The sequence below is a fragment of the Herpailurus yagouaroundi genome, unplaced genomic scaffold (genome assembly GCF_014898765.1).
Source record: "Herpailurus yagouaroundi ecotype Mexico unplaced genomic scaffold, PumYag 222, whole genome shotgun sequence".
NCBI classification, from domain to species: domain Eukaryota; kingdom Metazoa; phylum Chordata; class Mammalia; order Carnivora; family Felidae; genus Herpailurus; species Herpailurus yagouaroundi.
In genome coordinates, this window is record NW_024412453.1 from 2,341,620 (window position 1) to 2,358,961 (window position 17,342).

A 17,342-nucleotide genomic window follows, 5' to 3' on the forward strand; every position below is an offset into this window, starting at 1 on the left:
TTGAACTATGCCTCGTAGAAGTTTTAAGGAGAGGCTATTTATTACTTTGTTTGTTTGAGGGAGGGAAGGTGAACTGGGTGTTTTGCTTTATTTTTCTTCTAAAAACACCTTCTTCTGCACACAAGTAATACATATGTGTGGTTTAAACATTCCAAGTGTTTGGGGTGCCTGTGTGGCTCAGTCAGTTAAGTTTCTGACTCTTGATTTTGGCTCAGGTAATGATCTTACAGCTCGTGGGTTCAAGCCCCGCATCGGAGGTTCAAGCCCCGCAACAGAGCCTGTTGGGGATTCTCTCTCTCCCCCCACTCTCTGCCCCTCCCCCTTGTGCTCGCTCGCTCTCTCTCTCTCTCTCTCTCTCAAAAATAAATAAACATTAAAAAAAAGTCCCAAATGTTTAAAAATATATATAACATAAAGTCTCCCACAGTGGCATCCTCTCCCCCAGAGAGAATCACCATTAACTGTTGGGTGCAAATTCCTCCAGCAGTTTTTGTGATGCAAATACTAAGATGTGTGTATAGTTTTTTGGATAAATGTGAGATTGTACTGTATTTCAGCTTGCTTTTTTACGTAACAGTGTATAAAAATAAAAATAGCTAACATTTTTTGTGCTAATTATGGACACATTACTATCCCTCTGCTTTTCATGGATTTTCCCTCCAAATATATATATATATATATATACATCTTGGCACAGTTTTCAAGTCAATTACATATAAACATCATCTTTGTTTTAATGTAAATACACTATTCTCTTAGGACCATGGTTTATCATTTAAATAAGCCCCTCTTGATAGACCTCTGAGCTATGTCCATTTTTTCTTTATTACAAATACTGCAACATCTTTGACTATGTAAACTTGAACACTTGTACAAATACTTCTATACTGTTTTTTTTTTTTTTTTTTATTGTTTGAGAGAGAGAGGCAGACAGACAGAGACAGTACAAGTGGGGGAAGGGCAGAGAGAGAATCCCAAGCAGGCTCCGAATGGTCAGTGCAGAGCCTGAAGCGGGGCTCAAACTCATGAAACTGAAATCATGACCTGAGCCAAAACCAAGAGTCAGATGCTTCTCTGACTGAGCTACCCAGGCGTCCCTCTTCTATACTGGTTCTAAACTGAAGTGGGTATCCTCCCATATTGGCTTTGCAAACACATAATGGGAAACATTTTGGATTGTCGTAAGGAACAGGGGGGAAATGCAGCTCTTAGTGGGCAGGGGTCAGACCTGCTGAATAACCTATAATAGAATGGACAGTCCCACCCAACAAAGAATTGTCCTTCCCCCAATGCCAACAGTACCCTAGTGGGAACACTTGGGCTGAGGAAGAGTCTCCAGAGATCGAATTGCCATCTGAGGTATATTTTTTATTTTAAGGACTATTGTCAAGTGCCCCACAGGGGTTTATGTTTTACATAAATACTGTCCTTTATCAAGAGGGCACCCACAGTGAAGTCAGTTGAGTAGTCTCCCACCCGTCCCTCCTGCCCAATTCTGAAGCAAGTACTTACTGTGTGCAGAGGATGGCCCCAGGTACTGGGGATGAGTGATAAACGCCACAGTGCCCTGCCCTCATGAGGCTCACATCCTAAAGCCACGGACAGACAGACAAACCTCCCGTCTGTGCTTCCTTTATAAAGGCTTTACCATACTACATTTTGTGGTCAGGGACTGGCCGTCTGTGTCTGAGGCCTTTCAGTTCCTGGGCCCTCTCAGTGTTCCCAAAAGCCTCAGCTGGGCTCATGGGGTCAGCTGCCAGGTCTGCCCCCCAAGGAAGCCACCAGGATCCTCCTTCCCTGAGGCAGTCCCCTCTTGTGCGACACCCCCCCCCCACCCCTCAATCCCATGCACTGGACAGAAATGACTGAGTCAGAGAGAGAGAATGCCTGACCCAGGCTGGGCCAAACAGATATTTGCCCCTTGCAATTGGGACAGAGAAGGTCAAGTCTGTCTTTGCACATGGCTCCATCTGTAATGAGGGGACACTGGGGCCATAGGGGTCTATCTTCCCACTGTCTAGAATGAGGCAGAGAAGAATAAAGGATAGGGAAAGAGAGACAGGGAGAGACAGTCCTGCTATCTCCTGGTTCCTAGACCTGTGCCCTGAGAGACCAGACATTACTTCTCTCCCTGGGTCCCCAGAACTATTCCTGGACTGTTATAATGGATACCCTTCCTCCCTTCAGCTGGCATGAGCTGGTTTCTGATTCACAAGCCCTGAGCCCTGCAGCCCCCGCTGGTTCCCAGATTCCCTCACATGTGGTACAGGATTCCTCAGGGATCCGTGTTTCCTCAAGCCTCCGTGACCCACAGTGAACAGACAGGAGTGCCAGACTGCTCTCCTACCCTCCCTGTGCTGCCCTCCACGGGGCTGGGTCTGAGTTTCAGAGGCTGGCTCGGTACGGGAAAAGCAGGGCAAGCCTCCGTCTGACCCCTCGGGGGCCCCCAACCTCAGAGGGGACCCACAGGGCTATTTCTGGAGCTGCCTGTCCCACAGAGACTTAAGCTAGAACTCTGGCCCCGATAGGAAAAAAAAATCCAACTGTCCAAGAACTAGAATTATTATTTTTTTTTTAAGAGAGCATGAGCAGGGGAGAGGGGCAGAGGGAAAGAGAGAATCTTAAGCAGGCTCCATGTTCAGTACAGAGCCCGAGGTGGGGCTCAATCCCATGACCCTGGGATCATGACATGAGCCAAAATCAAGAGTCAGATTGTTCAGCTGACTGAGCCACCCAGGAGCCCCTAGAATCATTAATTTTCTAAAAACAGATTAATTTTGAAGTTACAGAAGAATGACTCCAATTCTAAATCCCAAAGTGGTAATTCGCATTTTGCTTATGGTACTAACAGATAACTTCTGTTGGTGGGCATTAAATTAAATCAGGATAACATTATTGCATTTAAAATTTGGGGGGGAGGGGCCTGACTGGCTCAGCTGGGAGAGCATGTGACTCTTGATCGCAGGGTCATGAGTTTGAAAAAATTTTTTTTTAAATTTTTTTTTTCAACGTTTATTTATTTTTGGGACAGACAGAGACAGAGCATGAACGGGGGAGGGGCAGAGAGAGAGGGAGACACAGAATCGGAAGCAGGCTCCAGGCTCCGAGCCATCAGCCCAGAGCCCGACGCGGGGCTCAAACTCACGGACCGCGAGATCATGACCTGGCTGAAGTCGGACGCTTAACCGACTGAGCCACCCAGGCGCCCCTGAAAATTTTTTTTAATGTTTATTCGTTTCTGAAAGACAGAGCCCGAGCAGGGGAGGGGCAGAGAGAGAGGGAGACACAGAATCTGAAGCAGGCGCCAGGCTCCAAGCTGTCAGCACAGAGACTGATATGGGGCTCGAACCCACAAACCATGAGATCATGACCTCAGCCGAAGGGGGACATTATACCGACTGAGCCATCCAGGCACCCCTCTGGGTCATGAGTTTGAGCCCCACATTGGGCATAGAGATTACCAACTAATAAAATGAAATTTTTTTCATCACCAGTTATTATACAAAAGCCCGATGATGTTCATCTTTCCCCTACCCCTTTAGACCAGCTTTGCCTTGGCATGAAGACAAATCCTGAACAAAGTAAGTACGCTTTTCTTCAATCCAGAAGGTTGCCTAACCCCAAGCATGATTTTTAAAAAAAATTTTATTAAGATTTTTATTTCAATTCCAGTATAGTTAACATACAGTGTTATATTAAGGCAGTGGCTTTTTTTTACTACAACCAACATGAAGAACTACATTTTACATCAGGTACCTGGACCCACATACACACACATCAGGGATGAAATGCAAATATTTACATGATTAGAGCCTGGCCGACAACAACCAACTGGGTCACCACATCTACACATGTGAACATGTGTGAGCATAGGTACCAAAAAATAAGATCTTTACAATTTGCACTGGTCTCCAGGATGTCCTGGTCTATTCTCTTCTGTTGCAATTTTTTAAAAGTTGGTCAAGGTTTTCATGACCCAGCAGTGGGTCCGAAGCAGCTATTTGAAAAACACCTCTCTAGGGGCACCTGGGTGGCTCAGTCGGTTGAGCGTCCGACTTTAGCTCAGGTCATGATCTCACGGTTCGTGAGTTCGAGCTCCGCATCAGGCTCTGTGCTAACAGCTCAGAGCCTGGATCCTGTTTCGGATTCTGTGTCTCCCTCTCTCTCTGCCCCTCCCCCACTCATATTCTGTCTCTCTCTCAAAAATAAATAAACATTAAAAAAAATTTTTTTTTGTTTTTTTTGTTTTTTTTTAGAAAAACACCTCTAAAGTAATGAGACTTGTTTTAAGCCAACAAAAACCTCCCAGGCTTACAGGCGTATCTGCCAATCTCCAGGGCTCAGAGTGCTGCCCAGGGGAGGGAAACACAGAGACGACCCCAGTCAGTGACTCCACTTCCCCATCCCTTGCGGCAGGTGGGCCGGGGTGGAGTGGGCGGTCCACTCACCTTAAAGTGGAAGGAGCTTGCAGGGGACCCACTGGAGCCATACTGCTCACTCTTCGTTAGGTTGCTGTAGTAGTTATTAACTTTGGAATTGACATTCTGGTGTGACCTAGGGTCATCAGTGATGGGGCAGATGAAGTAACTTTCCTCATCGTCGCTGTCTGCCTCGGAATCACCGTCGTGACCAGCCCGGGGGGTCTGGCCGCCATCAACACCTTCCAGGCGAAAAATGAGGTCTTCGTCTGCCATCTTCCTGGGATGCCCGTGTTACCCAAGGGGTGGGCGGCACAGCCAGAGTTATAATGTAAATGCAGCAGTGTGGGTCCTGCAAAGGGAAGCAAGACAATGGGTGCCGGGGTCCAGGGAGTCAGAACTCGCTGTGCACCTTACTGCGAATGCCCCTGGTGACAAAGAGCTGGCACCCTCGGAGTGAAAACTACAGCTATCTTTTGGGGAGGCACCTGGCAGGCGGCATCTAAGAACATTTTTAATGTACAAACCCGTCAACCCAGTAATTCCACTTCGAAGAACTCTGTGTTTGAAATAAGGCAGGGAAAATAAATGCTTCTTAAGCAACTAGAGCGATCGTTTTAGAACATAAAGTAGATTAAATCATTCCCCTGCTTAACACCCTCTGGGAGCTTCTCTCCCCATTATTAATAAAATGTAAATGACTGGGGCGCCTGGGTGGCTCAGTCAGCTGAACGTCTGACTACGGCTCAGGTCATGATCTCATGGTTTGTGAGCACCGCGAGCACCGCATCGGGCTCTGTGCTGACAGCTCAGAGCCTGGAGCCTGCTTCGGATTCTGTGTCTCCCTCTCTCTCTGCCTCTCCCCTGCTCACGCTCTGTCTCTCCCTCTCTAAATATATAAATAAATAAATAAATAAATAAATAAATAAATAAATAAATAAATAAGCAAGCAAGTAAATAAATAAATAAATAAATAAATAAATAAACATTTTTTAAAAATTGAAAAAAAACATAAACGGCTTTTAAGGCTACAAGGCCAGCCTTAGTCTGGCCCCTGCCCACTTATCCTCTGGCCTTGGCAGCTCTCCAAGGCCCACTGGCTTGCTTTCTGTTTGGTGAACACGGGGAGCCCATTTCTACCCCAGGGCCTTTGTACTTGCTATTCGCTGTGCCTGGAACAATCTTCCCAACCTTCCAACAGTGGGTTCTTTCTCATCAGTTGGATCCTAGCTCAATAGTCGCCTCTCTAGAGAAATATTCTCCAGCCCCTCAATTCAAAGAACTCCTCTCATATACATATCCAGTTACTCCTTAGCACATCTGCTTTATTCTCATCACAGAGATATTCCCAAGCTGAAACCTCCTTTACTTTTTTACTGTCTGTATCCCCAGTGCCTCAAAGAGTACCTGGCAGAGAGTGGGCACTCAATACATGCCCCCAGAATGGTTGTGTGCCCTAAACAATGTTCTCTTTAGCATAATCAGTAACAGCAAAAAAAATGGTAACAGCCCACAATGTCCACCAGTGGAAGCATGTCAAATTAATTAGAGTTTTCTATATACCATGAACTGCTGTGTGACTGTTAGAAGAAAGGGGAAACTCTAGATACATGCAGACATGCAAAAACAATAAAAAAAAAAAAGTTCAGCAAGATTGTAGGATACAAAAATCAATAGTATTTCTACACATTAGGAATGAAAAATTCAAAAATGAAATTAAGAAAACAAGCTCACCTATTAAGAACTTCAAAAAGAATACTTGGGAATAAATTTAATAAAAGAAGTACATGACTCATACACTGAGAAACACAGCATGTTGAAAGAAATTAAAGACCTAAAAAAATGGGAAGGTATTCTGTGTTCACAGATCAGAGGATGATTTAATATTGCTAAGATGCCCATACTCCCCAAATTGATCTACAGACTCAAACCGATCACTATCAAAATCCTAGTGGCTTCCTTGAACAAATTAACAAATGGGTCCTAAAGTTCATATGGAAATTCAAGGGTCCCAAAATAGCCAAAACAGTCTTGAGAAAAGAGGAACAAAGTTGAAGGAGTCACACTTCCTGAGTTCAAAACTTGCTACAGTAGCTGCGGTAATCAAGACAGTTGGTATTGGTGTAAGGATAGACACAGATCAATGGAATAGATTTGAGAGTCCGGAAATGAGCGCTCACATTTAGAATCATTGATTTTGACAAGGGAGCCAAGACCATTCAATGCGGAAAGAATAATCTTTTCAACAAACGGCGCTGGGACAAGTGAATATACGTGGCAAAAGAATGAAATTGACCCCCTTCCTTACACCCATCATAGGAAATAACTAAAAATAGATCAAAGACTTAAATATAAAAGCTATGGCATTACTTAACCCTTAGAAAACAATATGGGAGAAAATCTTGTGATGTGGGTTAGGCAAAGCCTTCTTAGATATGACACCAACAGCATGAGCAACAGAAGAACAGATAAATTAGGCACCATCAATACTAAACATTTGTGGGACGCCTGGGTGGCTCAGTCAGTTGAGTGTCCAACTCTTGATTTTGGCTCAGGTTATGATCTCACAGTTCGTGAGATCAAGCCACGTGTCGGGCTCTGCCCTGACAGTATGGATCCTGCTTGGTATTCTCTCTCCATCTCTCTCTTCTCCCACATTCTCTTTCTCTCAAAATAAATATTATACAACTGAACAATAAAATAACAAATAACCCAAATAAAAAATGGGCAAAGGGCTTGAATTTTAACAGACATTACTCTAAACAAGATATACTCGTGACCAGTAAGCCCGTGAAAGATGCTCAACATCATTAGCCATTAGGGAAATGCAAGTCAAAGCCACCCACTAGGAGGGATCAATTTTTTAAAACCCAATAAATAACAAATGTTGGCAAGGGTACGGAGAAATTGAAACTCTCATACACTGTTGGTAGGAATGTAAAATGGTGCAACCACTTTGGAAAATAGTCTGACAGTTCCTCAAAAAGTTAACCACAGAATTACCATAAGATCCAGCAATTCCACTCCTGGGTACACGTCCAAGGGAAATGAAAACATTCACATAAAAACTTGTACACATGATGTTCATAGAAGTGTTATCTGTAATAGCCAAATGGGGAAACAAACCCAAATGCCCATCAGCTAACGAAAGGATAAACAAAATGTGGCGTATCCATACAATGGAATGCTATAATAGTCACAAAAAGGAAGGACTGACACAGGGTGAACCTTAAAAGCATAATGCTAAGTGAAAGAATCTAACCACAAAAGACCATGTATTGAATGAATCCATTTACACGAAATACCCAGAGAAGGCAAATCTATACAGATGGAAAGTACATGAGTGATGGCCTATGGATGGGGGAGGGGAGAGTTGCGGGGGCGGGAAATGGGGAACAATTGCTAACGTGTTTCTTTGGAGTTGGTGAAAATGTTCTAAAACTGTGTCTTGATTGCATGACTGCCAATATATTAAAAACCGTTGAACTGTACTTTACATGGATAGATTATAAGGTTTGAGAATTCTATTTTAACAAAGCTAAGATTAAAAAAAAGTCAGAAAAAACTGTGACACTTACGTTTTTTAAGATTTTACTTTCAAGTAATCTTTACACCCAATGTGGGGTTCCAACTCACAACCCCTAGGTCAAGAGTCACACGCTCTACTGACTGAGCCAGCCAGGCACCCCACAAAACTGTCACATTTAAAAAGCAAGTTGAGGGGTGCCTGGGTGGCTCAGTCGGATGAGCGGCCGACTTCGGCTCAGGTTACAATCTCGCCGTCCGTGAGTTCGAGCCCCGCGTCGGGCTCTGTGCTGACAGCTCAGAGCCTGGAGCCTGCTTCACATTCTGTGTCTCCCTCTCTCTCTGCCCCTTCCCTGCTCATGCTGTGTCTCTCTCTGTCTCAAAAATAAATAAACATTAAAAAAAAATTTTTTTTTTTTTTTAAATAAAAAGCAAGTTGAAGAACATCAGGTCTATTATGGTGAAAAGAAAAAGGACATTTGTAGATGGGTTGAGACTTCCCTCAAGGACCCCTAGGAGCTCTACCAACACAGGGATGGCAGTGATAATGGAAGCTGTAAGGTGGGGGTGGTGGGAACTTTGAAGAACTTTGTACAGAGGTGCCTGGGTGGTTCTGTCAGTTTAGTGGTTGACTCTTGATTTTGACTCAGGTCATGATCCCAGGGTTGTGGGATTGAGCCCTACAATGGGCTCTACACTGAGTGTGGAGCCTGCTTGGTTGGGATTCTCCCTCAACCAACCTCTCTCTCTCTCTCTCTCTCTCTCTCTCTCTCTCTCTCTCTCCCCACCCCTCCCCCACTTATGCACACACACAAACGCTCTCAAAATAAATCTGTAAAAAAAAAAAAAAAAAGAACTTTGTACACTTCTACACTGTGTTAACTTTTCACAAGCTGAGTTGCTTTCAATATAAAATAATAAATAAACGAAAACACTTTAAAAATTTTTTTAGATCAAGGTAATACTTTTTTTAGATCAATCTAATGGCTCCTTCCATCTGCAGGCAGCCTCCTAGATAGATCTGAGGCTCTGGCACTTTCTTAACAGCTATCATAGCAGGGAATATATTTCTATCCTAACTTGGTACACACAAAATGCAAACTAAAATGTGAGGAAACTGTACTTAGCTTCACTTTGTACAACGTGCTCTGCTATTTTCTACTCCACTCATTTTTGTTTTGCTTTACTTCCTTCTCATTCTTTTCCCTTAAGGCACCACCCACAGGCATTTCTTGAAAATCGGCCGCCCCAGGTGTCTACTGCAGAGTTGTTTCTTACCCTGTGGGCAGGACACAGTCACGGTCAAGAGCCAATGCCTGAACCACCTGACCCTGTTGGTTACCAAAACCTGCCCTGGGCCCTGGGCCCACTCCTCCCCCTCTCGGCCGCTCCCAGCCCCAGCGCCTGCTCTGCCCCCGTCAGGCCTTGGCCAGAACCTCTGCTGACCAAGGCAGCGTGGTGTCTGGGGCTGCCAGGGGACCCAGCCCGGTCACTGGCCTCTGGGGGCTGGGACGGTGCTGGGGAGGGGTCAGAACCTCAGCTTCAGCCCACAGGCTTCCAGGCAGTGTAGTCCAGGGGCTAAGAGCCTGCTCGCAGGTACAAATCCCAGCTGTGCTGCTGATGACCTGGACTAAAACTAATTCAGCTCGCTGACGTCCCCATTCATGAGGGGAGCTGAGGGAGGGGAAGTGGCCTGACGTTCCAGAGCCAGTTCACAGGGTAATTATGAGCAGAGCCACAGACCCGACATTCTCCTTGACCCTGGGGAACAAAAGGAGCTGCAGACAAGCAGCTGCGACCCTGCCTGGCACAGTGCCTTGCACTCAGCAGGCACGTGATGCGTATTCCAGAACTGCGCGAGGATGTTTTATGGTTTTTCCGTGGTCATAAATTTGCTCTTAAGGCAGCTGTGACAGTGCCTGCGAACTGTCCCCCAACAGCTGTTCTCTCCTTCTTAATAACAACCACTGGTTTTTTTGGCTAAACACATGGCCACTCAAAATAAGGTCCTTTGCAGTTAGGTGTGACCATGATTCCTTTGCAGTTTCCTTCCCAGATTCCTTCCCAGTTTCCTTCCCAGATTCCTTTGCAGTTAGGTGTGACCATGCGTCCAAGTTCTGGCCAAGTGGATATAAACAGAAGGGCTGTTTTCAACCTTAGGGAAGAGTTTTTAAAGGGAGGGAGTGTGCCCTTCTGGACTCTTCCTCCTTCCTGCTGGCTGGAATGGAGGTGTGATGGCTGGAACTCAAGCAGCTATATTTAACCAAGAAGAAGAAACCATATGCTGTGGATGGCAGAGCCATGAGACAGAGGGAGCCTGGGGCAGCATTATCTTCCATCATGGGCCAGTATAACAGCCCTGGACTCACAATCTTCAGACTTGACTATCTCAACTTATAATATCTACTATAATCCACCCCCACACTACTTGCTAATTCTATCTAGTCCAGTAACCCCATCTCTCCCCCAAAAAGTCACATCACATCTCTTACAACAAGTCAAGGCCTGGATAGGATCAGCCTGGGAAAACCAAGGCCTTAGTCCAGAGTCCAGACTTGGCAACTACTCCCACATTCGCCCAGGAAGACTGGGCCCTGGAGGCTGCCGGATTCCCCTAGGCAGGCAAGGAGCCCTCAGTGGCCCATAACTCAGCCCCACGATGCCTGTTCCAACACCAGCCAGAGCCCCCGGCCTCCCAGGAATCTCCATCCGACTTGGACTTCCCTTGGCCCACAGGGGCCTGCTCCTGTTGGCAAAGAGGCTGAGACCAATAGCAGCACCCCAGCTAAGACATCAGGATTTTCTGAAAGGTTTCCTTTGCCCTTGCTCTGGAACCCACATCTTCCCCTCCGAGTCCCTGACACACCCTGGGAAAATAGTTGCATAGAGAGGTAGTTGGGTGGAATTCTGAGTCAGACCCAACCTCAAGCCCCCACTCTGCCTCTTACTAGCTGTGTAACATTACCTCTCAAGCCTTAGCTTCCTTGTGATAATGCGGGAGGCAATATTCTCACCGTTAACCTCACAGCACTCGCACAGAGCAAGCACTAAGATACAGAACTATTATCATCATCATCATTTTTATTTTCCTAAATAAAGGGGGCTGAACCTTGGGTCCCAGCCACGCTGGTAACCTGGATACCTGGTTAGCAGCCAAGCCAAGCTTCTTCAGGGGTCCTCGGGGAACAGGCTATTTTAGACTCTGGCCAGAGAATCACTGCTCTTACTGGGTCTCGCTATAAAAGGTTCCTCTGGCAGTGGCTGGGACAGAAAACAATGTCCAGGTCAAGGCCTGTGGGCCAGGCCACAGTGACCTCTGGTCTTCCTTGGGGCTCCCTTCCCGCCCCCCGCCCAGGGCTGCCTCGCTACCTGTAGAAGTAAACTGCCGGCCACTCCCAGGAGTCAGCATCCCAGAGCCGATATTGTCCACGTGATGTGGCCAGCGCACACACACTACCACATGCCCAGCACGGCAGAACCCACCGGGTCGTCAATTGCACCGCCGTGAACAGGGTGACTTGGGGGCCACCTTGGGTCACACACCTGTTTCTGTTCCAGGTTCTGCCCCCCCCCCCCCCCCCCCCATGTTCTGTGATAGGAGATGCACCATCAGGCAACAGGGTGTGTCACATGACCCAGGTCTAAGCCAATCACAGCATCCAGGCACCTGGCCACAGTGATTGGCTCACAGGTGAGCATGTGACTCAAGCTAACCAATCTGGCCCAATCCCAGGTAAGCCAGGGGTTTTAGTCTGTGGGTTTGTGTAGGATGTGAATCAGAGACAGGGGCTGAGGCCACCAGAGAACAAAGGTGACGATTGGCAGAAAGCAGAACAAGAGATTTAGAGAAAAACAAATAGTGGTGATATCATTTGAGACCATGAATCCAAACATGCCTGACACTGCCCCTTTTTAGGGGGTCTGGGGATGACTTAGCTGATTATACACAGGTTTTTCTCACCTGCATTATGAAGAGTCCAAAACCCAGCCAGCACTTAGAGCCACTGTGTATTATTTCTTACAATTAAAAAAGTTTCAGTAAAGCCCATGGTTAAAAATAACGGCATTTTCCTATTGAGTCCATGGTGTATGACCGTACAGGTGGGGTACTGCTCAACTTTAGTTTACAACCTTTGCAAGAGGACAGGGCAGCCCTGCTTCCCACCTCCAGAGGCAACTACTTCCAATTATTCTAGATGTTACTTCAGGTAGTTACTGCCACATCCCTAAATAACATGGTTTCTCTGCCATTTCTTACTTTGCCTATTTGGGTCCTTAAATATTGATCTCCTGGTGTGATAAATGAGACTTGAGCTTCCCTTGAACTTCCCACTTCCCTTCCACACTCCACCACCCCCAGACCGGCAGGTCCTCTCCTGGTTCCTTTAGATCTCATGCCAAGAATGCTGTCTTATTCCACCAAGCAGAAGGAGCTATGGGTTTCTTACAGGTTAGCATGAGTTCATCTCACCAAGGGAGATAAGCAAAGATGTGGCTTTTGTGCTGCAAATGAGTGGTAAGAAAGAGGAAGATACTTTCGTTCCTATGGAAGATGCATAATTTTTACTGAAATGAGATAGATAAGTAACACACGTAGACAGCTTCCGGTGTCCCAGGTGCCACGCTATGTACTCAACATGGACTCTTATCTGGCAATGACGGGAACTGCTGGGGAAAGAAGTGACAGCCTGCTTGCGATGGGGTACCTTGGGGAGGAGGGGTGAGCAGGGGCAGGATGCCCTGGGCTGCACCCCCGGCTTGTTCCAAGGGTATCTTGGGCTGTAGCAGGAATCCTCAGTTTCCTTCAAACCAGAAAGGAAAAACTATCTTGAAGACACATCTGCACTCTCATGTTCACTGCAGCATTATTTACAATAGTCAACGTATGGAAACCACCTAAGAGATGGATGAATGGCTAAAGAAAATCTGGCGTACATATACAATGGAATGTTATACAGTCTTAAAAAAAGGAAAGCAATCCTGCCATTTGCAAAAACATGAATGAACCTGGAGGACTTTATGTTCAGTGAAATATGCCAGACATAGGAAGACAAACATTTTGTGATCTCACGAAAAAGAAAACAAAACAAAACAAAAACACCCCCAAAGACACCAAAGTCATAAAAACAGAAAGTCAGATGGTAGTTGTCCAGGGCTGGGAGGTGGAGGAAATAGGAAGATGTTGGTCAAAGGGTACAAAGTTTCAGTTGTGCAAGATGAGTAAGTCCTGGGAATGTAATGTACAGCTCGGCGACTATAGTTAGTAATACTCTACTGTATACTGGAAATTCACTGAGAGAATAGATTTTTCTAAAGTTTATGTAAGTATCTCTACACCCAAAGTGGGGCTTGAACTCAAGACCTGGAGATCAAGAGTCCCATGCTCTTCAGACTGAGCCAGCCAGGTGCCCGGAGAAAAGATCTTAATTATTCTCACACAAACATAAAAAACTTAGGTAACTATGTGAGTCGATAAATATGTTAATTAGGTTCACTGTGGTAATCATTTCACAACGCATATGTATACCAAGCCGTCATGTTGGACACGTTTAATACGTAGTTTTTATTTGTCAATTATATCTCGATAAATCTGGTGGAAAAATTTAATAAAAATCAAAGCCAAAATAGGGGCTGAGAAGCTGTGCTCTGCAGCTGCAGGGCCTGGTTTGAATCCCAGCTTCCCCATTAGGAGCCAAAGTGCTGTCCTAAGGGTAAGCTGAGCCTTCCTGGAGTCTGTGTCCCCCACAGCACCTGGCCCTGGCAGGACTCAATGGTGCTAATCAAATACCTTTCTGGGCTGGGTTTTATTTATTTACTGAGGGTGGGGATAGTAACAGAGGTGACGAGCTCATGTCGCTCATGTTGGTGTCTTATTAATGTCTATAACCCCAGCATGTGGTAGGTGCTCATGAAAAAATATTTAAACTATTGTGGAAAAATGAGAGAGTTTATATGAGAATGTCAGGATAAAAGGACTGATTTGCAGATGTCTACACCCACCTGCCCTGCCCTGAAGAACCATTCACACCAAGTTCCCACCTCCCTGCCCCTGGCACCCCACGGGCCCTCTTTCTGAAACGCCTCTCCTACCTGCTGCCAAACCCCTTGGTTCCCTTCAAAATCCAGCTCAAATTTTTACTCCTTCTAGAAAGTCTCCCCTAGGTGGTGTCCTCATCTGTGAAACAGAGGACCAACAGTACGAACCCCTGGAGATGTTTGAGGAATCAGTGAGATCCGGCGTGTGATGCCTGACAGAGAACTGGAGCTCAAAAGTATTGGCTGTTACTGTGACCACCCCCCAAGCCCCACTCCCTAAGTCACTTCGCTCCTGCCAGGCTCTCCAGAAGCATTTCCATTATACCCAGAGGCTGAACATTCTATGTGGTGGGCAGAAACTGGCCCTCCAAAAGATGTCCACATCCTAATCTCCAGTATCTGTGACTCTGCTCCCTTACATGGTAAAAGTCACCCTGGGAATGTGATCTTCAGATGGAGAGATTCTCCTGGAAAATCCAATGTACTGTATATAACCACAAGGGTCCTTATAAAAAGGAGGCAGGAGGGTCAGAGCTAAAGAGACATGATAATGGAAGCAGGGGTCCTAGAGAAAGATTTGAAGATGCCATGCAGCTGGCTTTGAACATGGAGAATGGGACCACAAGCCAAGAAATGCAGTCGGTCCCTAGAAGCTGGAAAAGGCAGGGAAATAGATTTCTCCTAGAGTCTCCAGAAGGAACTGAGCCCTCGACTTTTGAACATGAAAAAAAAATTTTTTTATGTTTATTATTGTTGAGAGAGAGAGAGAGAGACAGACAGACAGACAGACAGAGAGCAAGCAGGGGAGGGGCAGAGAAAGAAGGAGACACAGAATCCAAAGCAGGCTCCAGGCTCCGAGCTGTCAGCACAGAGCCCGAAGCACGGCTTGAACTCATGAACCGCGAGATCATGACCTGAACTGAAGTCGGCCGCTTAACCAACTGAGCCACCTAGGTGCCCCTTGAACTTTTTTGTAATGTTTTATTTTTATTTTTGAGAGAGAGAGCGTGAGTATGGGAGGGGCAGAGGGGGAAGCAGAGGATCTGAAGCAGGCTCTGTGCTGACAGCAGCGAGCCCGACGCGGGGCTCAAACTCACAAACCGTGAGATCACGCCCTGAACCAAAGTCAGACAGTCAACCGACTGAGTGAGCCACCCATGTGCCCCTTGACTTTTGAACTTCTGACCTCCAGAACCATAATAAATTTGTGTTAAGCGTGTGGTGATTTGCTATAGGAGCAATGGAAAACAAATGTAGCCTAGAACAGTGGCCCTAAACCCTGGGGCACTTTTGCCTCTTCAGGAGACATTTTGGCAACGTCTGGAGACGTTTTTGGTTGTCACAACCCTCCGAGTACACCTGGTATCTAGTGAATAGTGTACCGAGTGCACCAGGGACGCTGCTAGACACTCTACAGCGCACAGCACAGGCCCCACAACCCAGAAGTATTCAGCTCAGAATGTTAAAAGTTCCGAGAAACCCCACTTTAGAAAGATTCTGGGGGAAGCTCTAGGAGCTTCCCCTGACCCACTCCCCCTCCTCTCCTCTTTAGAAGCAGATCTCCATGCATACCGGTCCTGGTGTTTCTTTTGAACTGAAGGAATAAACTTACTCACTGACGAGAACAGCACCCCGCGGCTGAACCCAAGGAGAGAAGTCAACGTTTGCTCCGCTGAGGCTCATAAAAAGATCACTGTGGCACATACACTGTGCTTTGTGCATATAAAACTGTCATGGAGCAAAGGCAATTTTATTGCTTTAAAAATCAGAAAAACACATTTTAGAATACAAAGCACATAATATTGTCATTATAGCTTCGGTTTACAAAATGCACAAGAGAGCTTGAATTTAATTTTTAATCATTTGCTGGGCACCCTTCTCATGTACCCGGGACACTCTGTACTCCTGGCGGGTCAGACCAGGGATCCAGCGTGTCTCACTTCTCAGGGGAACTCTGTGTTTACATAGCCTCTCGGTGGCCAAACCATGTGAACGTTTGGAACAAAAGGGGCTGTGTCTTATTCCTCGCCAGCTCCGAGCCAAGAGCACAATGCCTGGCACACAGCAGGTTCTATGTAAATGCATGTTGCATGAATGAGTAATTAGAGAAAAGATGGCAAGTTCTATGGACATCATGGGCAGTGCAGGCGTGGAGTGGAGGGACTATGCCATTATAATTACAAGGCATCTGGGGCTTAGTTAGCTTGAGACATGGCTGAGATCCTGATTAGGAAAACCTGGATCATAGGGAGGCCCTTAAAAAGCACCCAGGACTACGATCTGGACCAACAGGCTTCGAGGACAAATAGACCTGGGTTCAAGTCCTGTCTCTGCCACTACTAGCTGAGTGACATTAGGCAAATTACTTAACCTCTCTGAACCTCAGCTTCCTCATCTGTAAAATTCACTCATCCTACAAAGCAGAGCAGAGTAAGCAGAGAAGGAGAGGTAAGAGAGGTGGCCAAGGGTCATAAAAAGCTGCTGTGGCATAGACAGCTAGCTCTCCACCACAGATTTGTGCTCCCCTGCCCCACCACGGACTACATTTCCCAGCATCCTGTGCATCTAGGTGGGGCCATGTGACTGCATTCGGGCCAATGGAATGTGGGCAGGAGTAACTGGCGCTGCTTCCAGGCAGCCCATTTTCCACAACCTGGTCAATTCTCCCTCAACTGCAATCCTGCCCTGAGACACGTAGCACAGAACAGATTTGCAGCATTTCGGTGTCACTTACAAAGCACTTACACCATAGTTCCTCTCAGTTCCCTGGAGGACACAGGCACACAGCCAGGCCTGCCCTCCCTACCCAACCCCTGGCCAACTGTTCTGCTCATCCTTCAGGTCTCAGTTTAGATGCCGCCTCCTCCAGGGAGCCTCCCCTGACGCCCAGGAGGTAGGCACTATTAGCTTCATCCTACAGACAAGGAAACTGAGGAACAGAGGGGTTAAGTGACTTCCCCAAAATCACATGGCTAGAAAGTGGGATAGTTGGGTGTGAAGACAGTGTGGGCTGAATCCAGGGCTTTTACTCGCCATCACTTGCTAAATCAGTCCTTCTAAAAGTGCGGTCATGGGACCACCAGTAGCAGCAGCAGCAGAACATGGTATTTTCCAATTCTCGGGCCTCACTCCAGTCCCACTGAAGTAAACTCTGGAGGTGGGCCCAGCAATCTGTGTTTAAACAAGCTCACCAGGTGGTTCTGATAATGTGCAGTTAAGTTCCAGAACCAATGGCCTAGAGAAATTCTCTGCAGCTGACTCCACCTGTGGAGTCCTTGCTAGGGCGAGAAAGTGTCACAGCTGAAGATCTGAACACTTGTCCACCCCTCTGACTTTCTAGCCATTTGAAATGCTTCTCTGGGT

General features: G+C 46.4%; 1 protein-coding gene across 1 annotated transcript in view; it reads right to left on the bottom strand.

The window, feature by feature from the left end:
* EEF2K (eukaryotic elongation factor 2 kinase) overlaps nucleotides 1-17,342 on the bottom strand; it is a 62,576-nt gene that overhangs the window by 42,298 nt on the left and 2,936 nt on the right. The window contains exon 2 of the mRNA XM_040458798.1: nucleotides 4,449-4,770. Within this exon, the coding sequence (XP_040314732.1) occupies nucleotides 4,449-4,694 (246 nt within the window). The 5' untranslated portion in view covers nucleotides 4,695-4,770. The remainder of the gene's footprint in view (nucleotides 1-4,448; nucleotides 4,771-17,342) is intronic.